Source organism: Homalodisca vitripennis, unplaced genomic scaffold (genome assembly GCF_021130785.1).
Source record: "Homalodisca vitripennis isolate AUS2020 unplaced genomic scaffold, UT_GWSS_2.1 ScUCBcl_1433;HRSCAF=5060, whole genome shotgun sequence".
NCBI classification, from domain to species: Eukaryota; Metazoa; Arthropoda; class Insecta; order Hemiptera; family Cicadellidae; genus Homalodisca; species Homalodisca vitripennis.
In genome coordinates, this window is record NW_025777574.1 from 25,400 (window position 1) to 31,786 (window position 6,387).

Below are 6,387 nucleotides of genomic sequence, written 5' to 3' on the forward strand. Positions count from 1 at the left end.
TTACTAGAATATGGCTTTCAAATCACAAATTACACACAAAACACTGAACAACTTTGGTTGGGAGATTAAAGATCTAAAAAAAAAAATCTTCCAATATGATTTAATTATAGTAACAAAGATTTTGTAGATATATATACACATATACAAATCCTACGTACAAAATAAGAAAATATCTTTTCTTTGAGTAAGTCTACACGTATTTAATGAACAAGATTTAAAAAAATACATCTGTCTTTATCATTACAAACATATCAATCGACTAAATTGGTAATAGATCTATAATTTTTACAAAAATGTTCTATAGACAATATTTACACTTCATTCACGTTCAGGCTACACTACTTTCTTTGGCTGATGTACGCATCTAATTTTGCATCTAACTCTGCAGCAGTTGGGGCTTTGTTTTTAGCTGCTCGTTCGTCACCTCTTCCCTCGCCTCGACCATTTCTTCTGAAACCTACAACAGGAAATATTAAACATGAATGAACTGCTGTGGACGTAATTGGAATTAACTTCAATGTAAGTTTTATTATAGTACTATTTAATTACTTATAATAAATGTTTAATTAAATGATATCACAGAAAGTGTTCGTGAAAGATCCCCTAACTTTATTTTAGAATTTCATAAACTTTCAGAACACGTTTAATGGAACTGGTTCATTCCATTAAAGTATATAAAGTTGCGAATTATGAAAGAAAATTTAATAACTTAAACCCAATTAGTATAAGAACCCATCAACACGCGTTAATAATTTGGTTTCCATTGCCCTCTAGGAACAGGGACTCGTATTACTCCAGGCTAATTTGGGCATTTTAAGAAAAGTCTCTTTCTTCTTTCTAAAGTTTGAGTATAAACATGTATATTTTTTAAACAGATCAACCATTTAAGAGAGTCGTCTGGTAGACCTTTAAACAGGTAAAATATTAAGAACTTTATGAAACATAGTGGGAAACATGTAACGTTAATACTAGTCAGTTATAAAAAAAAGTTTTCACAAGTATGCCTGTTACAGAAGTTGAGTGGTAGACTACTAATTAGGCTTCCAATTTTCTTAAAACAAGTACGGTACATCTAATTCCATGAATGTTTTAAATGTTCCTATCATGACAGTAGAAAACTAATTAGTTACTATAGTACTTATAAAAACTTCAACATAAAATCTTTCTCAATTTCTTTCTAAAATTTTTATTTCTTAAACTGCATTACTTATAGTTTTAAATACAACTAATAGGCCTACTAAAGTTTATTTATTTGCAAAATAAGGCGTTCCTAACAGAGCATATGATACGGAAACCTGTCTCATCGTATTGGTACGGAAAAGCAGAAGTTAAAAGTAAAACAGTTTTAATACCAACGTTACTCACCTCTTCCAGTAACTCCGTGGCCAAAACCTCCAGCACTAAGCCTGCGAGTGAAGCCGTCGCTGAATCGGTTGGCTTGCTGCATCGCAACTTCAACATCTGTCGTAGTCAATTCAATATGCATTGGGCGACCTGTAAATATACAGTATAAATACATTCATAATAGAAAAATATTATTTAAATAAAGATTATGAATACCACAACTTTAAGGCAGAAGAAGTATACAGGACAAATACACACTCCATTTGGCACAAAATAACTATGTTAGTCAAACACATTTAAAAAGTAATTCACTAAATTTGCTGCTAGATAGTTATTTGCCTCATGTAATTTTTAAATTATGTAAAAATAAACATAATTTAGTTACTGTGTTAATAGTGCACATTCAAAAATGTAGAACGAGATATATCTAAATCCTCCAAACATTGGGTATTTCTTTTAACAACGGTGACAAGTATTTCACTTTTTTCCATTCATTAGTAATTCATTGTAACAATGAACTACTGATGGCGAGAGAAAAGAAGAGACCTGGATTCTGGCCTATCTGAAAATTGCAGGCGCTACTACTAGTGTGTTGCCGCGCCTTGTTTCGTAATTCCATTGAATGAATTGCTGAAATTAAAGATTTTTTTTATTGTTAAGATAACAATTACTAATGTTCATATATGTATAATGTAAATTTAGTGTTTTTATGTATATAAAATTTAACATTTAAGATGAGTCACACTCTGCAGGAATGCCACATTACTGAAAACAAATAACTCCATTGCTAGGATAAACAATTCGCAGGTTTGCTGTGGGTTGAAGCGCCTGAAATTACCGCGCGGCAACACACTAGTACACAGCTGTGCGCCGGCACGGGCCAGGTCTCTTCTTTTCTCTCGCCACCAAATAACTGTTATACTTACTGAACTCACCATCTAAAGGAACCCTGTTGTACAGTTTCATAGCCCTGACAGCATCTGCTTTTCGCTCAAATACGACGTAAGCCGAGCCCATGGAGCGACCAGACTTTTCATAGTTCACCGTTGCACTGTGTATAGGACCAATGTTTGAGAAGATCACCTGGAAAAAACAAAAACGATATTACACTATTTAGATATTACACTATTATAAAGGATAACCACAAACATTTGCACAAATATATATGAAACTTCCTGTGAATTCACCATAATATTTATCAAAAACAATAGTTTTGGTTCGGAATACACTGAATATAATATTTTAAAGTTATTACACTTTATGCATACAGGGTGAGAACTAGGTCCTAATACGCTTGGTTATTATCCAAACGATATCAATGTACAAGCTTCATCATATCTAGTAAAATACTCTTTTGGACCTTTTTGAAGATACAAATATTTCCCCCACTTTTTCAAAGGGGGCCAGAGGGGAATCAATATATATTTCAAATTTGCAGCCCCTATGTTGTAACATGTCTTTTTAAAATAACTTAAAAACAAACACAGTGAAATTAAAAAATCATCTCATTGACGATCATAGAAAAAGTTATGAGCAATCAAACCCTTTATATCTAAGGGTGTAAATTAAGTCTTGTTACGTCTGGATGTATTCCAAACGGATTGCGATATTATTGTACAACTTTTACCATACTTATGATGACACATCAATACGTTAGGAATATATCCAGGCGTATCAGGGCTTAAAATTTATAATGATTACGCGCTATACAAAAATTAACAGAACACTTTGCTTTTAATTTTGAGTTTTGTTTAACACTGCAACAATTTTTTACGCTTAAAATATTATCAAATATTATCAACAAACATTTTACATGTACCTTAATTTGAATAAATTTTTCCATTGATGTCAATTACACTTTCTCTTACCTGTATGTCTGAACTTAATACTCCATAGTCCAGGTTTGATACGACTAGTTTTGTAGGACCACCTGTCATGCTTAGACCCTCTGATCTCCTCCTCTTGTTGTGAACCGGACCATCATAGAGATCATGCTGCCAGCGGCTGTTGATATCGCCAGGAGGCTGAAATAATTACACTATTAAAGACGCGAATAGTCAGTTGGCAAAGTTCATTGTGTAAAAAGTTTCTATAATCACTTAAATATAAAATAATCCAAAAATTGTAGTGTGGAGATAACCGCAACTAGTTTCATACACCTCGGTAAAAACCTGTAGATATACCTGTCGTTTTGCATTCACAGTCTACTTAAAAATTAAAAAGTATTCATGGCCTTTTTATTTGTATGTAATTAACTTAAATATTTTAAGTTTAATTTAGCACTATTTAGTATTAAGTATAAGTCAGAACAGGTGAGTTAAGAAAAAAATAGAGTTTTTAGTGTTACTTATCAATAAAACTTTGACAAACCGTTGTTTCGTACTGGATGGCGATAGAGACCTCTAGTCTGTTGCATTGTTCTTTTTTTATGAAGAACTTTAAAATGAAGTGTTATTTGATGGGGGTATGTGTATGTGTATGCAAAAATCATTACTTGTCGTTATATAACTACCCCCCAAAGGATATTGGTTTGTTTAATTCCGTTTAAAAGTTAGAAGGGGGGTGGGATTTTGTGGGACACCCAGTATATTGAATCGCGAAAAGTACTTATATATATAACAACTTATATGTATATATATATATATCTATATATATATATATAGATTAGGCTATTCGATACTGTCATAATACTTAGAAACAAATGTTTTACACATGGAAGTGGTAATAATTGACTTAATTTACAGAATTAAAATTATAAAATAAGAACGAAAAAAATTATGTCCATAATATCTGAAAATAATTGATATAATTAAATTATAATCTAGGCATGTTTAGGTTATTTCAAGGTTCATTTTCAAATGCTTAAATTTCAAGCATTTTATGTTTCTGTATTTAAGCCTAAGTTTTTTAATGATACCTAAAAATTAAAATATTGTCACTTTACTAGAAATTTGTAATTTAGAATTAAAAAAACAATTCTTTCCATCCTGAATAAATTTCAGCAAAATCTACATTAAATTCAAAGACAGACAACTTTGCTTTAAATAATAGTTACGGAACTTGTTGACGCTTGGTTTGATAAAACACACACACACACACACACACACACACACACACTATACTATTTAAGACGGTGGCAATCCCACACTAGCCACAATAACAAAACCATACAATGCTCAGATACCAAGATATACAGCACACAATAACAACAATACACAATATAGTATTGAATACAAGTATACGTGAGACTTTATATTTGTGGCCTAAACTGTGTGGTTTGATTGTTATTATCAAATTATTCGGTATATTATACAACTTCGATATTGTATGATAATCATACGAAAAATGAATTATAATACATTTACAACAATTTAACATATTGCAATCACAAATACTACTTACCAATCGATTAAAATAATTAAACCAACTTTAACCTAGCCTTAAATTTAAAAAAATACATCACAATACTCACATCTTGCCCAGTTAGGAGTGAGTAACTGGTTTTATGTAATTGTTGGTAAAGATTTGCCTCAGATAGACGTACTTTCCTGCGGTACTAAAGTCACAAAGAAAAGTCCGCCGTATTTCACTATTCCTCATTCCCTTTGACCAATCACAATTTTCAAATTCTCAAAAAGAATAGTTACATTTTGCTGTTTATAATAAACATATTGTATATGTATAATTAATTTTAATTGATGTCTTTAATTAAATATATTTTAATTTTGAATTGTTTCCAAGTGAAAAACAAACTAAAAATTCTATAAAATACCCGAAACACAAGTGTAGGCCTCTCATAAAAGTCTATCTCAGAACTGATTGATCAACACCCCTTACTAAGTTATTTCGGTTTCCCTATCACTAAATTAATAAAGTTTTGTCCAGATGTAGGCTACAATACGTAAAAACTATTAACATCTGCCTAATACATTTACTACTTAATAGATATGTCAACTAAAATTTTTAAATATATATCATAAGTTACTAGTTTAAGAAATAATTAAGTTGACTTAAGTATACTTTGTCCTAAAATAATTTACTACCATGGTCATAGTAGTCTTAGCCTAATAAGTAAAATACTAAATAAACCCAATGTTACATACAACACTTATTTTTAATACAATTTTAATAAAGCATATAACAATATGTATAATTATGCAAAGGAAACCAATAATTTCAAATGATAGAGTTGACAATACATACATCCAAGTGATCTTGAGTGATGTTCCAATTGAGACTAAATTCAAAGTAACATACCTTTAATATCAATCACTAAAAAAAAATAATGAAGATATTTTAAATTCCTTATAAACTGAACAACTAGCTTTAGTAACTAGTGTTGTATATAAATTTAATATCCATCAATAATTGTGCTAGCATATCTTAAATTAGAAACCAGGTATTTGGTTTAGTCCCAGAGGCTACTCATTAAATATAAAATTTATTCTATGCTTATAATGAAAAATCTGGACATTAGAAATTGTAGAGTGGTCTAGTAATTACTAATTCCTTAATAAGTGATAGTATAAAAACTATACTTACTCGAGAATAGGGAACTCTTATCGATGAAACAAATTTGACTCTCCTGCTTCTCATGGGTCCACCACCATCTCTGGCATTGCTATGAGTTGCTCTGCCCTGACGAAAACCTCCTCGTTCTTGACTTCTTCTTGTAGAGTTCTTTAATTCCTAGCACTGATTAATTATATCGTCTAAACTCATTTCTAACTTATCCGTCATGATGAACTAAGTTTCCCTCTGTTACACACAATAACGAAAAAACTACTTGGAAAGTATTAGTTATGCTCAAAACACACTTTAATTTGAGAATATTAAAACGCACTCAGATGTAATTATTGTTCAAATCACTCGCTAATATAATCTAAATTCAATTGTACAGATGCTCAATAACAAACCAGAGGCACCCGATGTTACTTAGTCGACTGTCAAACAACGAATGAACTGAATGCAGTAAATGCAGCTGAGTGGAAGGGGTTGCCTAGAAGAGAAGGTGGCGCGCGCACCGCTGCCGTGACGTCACGT

At 31.3% G+C, this 6,387-nt stretch overlaps 1 protein-coding gene across 1 annotated transcript; it reads right to left on the reverse strand.

Moving 5' to 3' along the window:
- Positions 1-338: 338 nt before the first annotated feature.
- LOC124371449 (THO complex subunit 4-like) lies at positions 339-6,084 on the reverse strand. The gene is made up of 5 exons (XM_046829778.1): positions 6,039-6,084; positions 3,213-3,256; positions 2,280-2,427; positions 1,366-1,494; positions 339-457 (listed from the first exon to the last, which is right to left on the reverse strand). Exons 1-5 carry the CDS (start codon positions 6,082-6,084, stop codon positions 339-341), a joined length of 486 nt encoding a protein of 161 aa, XP_046685734.1.
- Positions 6,085-6,387: the final 303 nt, after the last annotated feature.

Excerpts from the sequence above, each read along its gene's own strand:
- LOC124371449 (XM_046829778.1), bottom strand. The coding sequence starts at position 6,084 with ATGACGGATAAGTTAGAAATGAGTTTAGACGATATAATTAATCAGT. Across the intron at positions 2,428-3,212 it reads TATTAAGTTCAGACATACAG|GTGATCTTCTCAAACATTGG; the intron begins GTAAGAGAAAGT and ends TGTTTTTTCCAG. Across the intron at positions 1,495-2,279 it reads CAACAGGGTTCCTTTAGATG|GTCGCCCAATGCATATTGAA; the intron begins GTGAGTTCAGTA and ends GTATATTTACAG.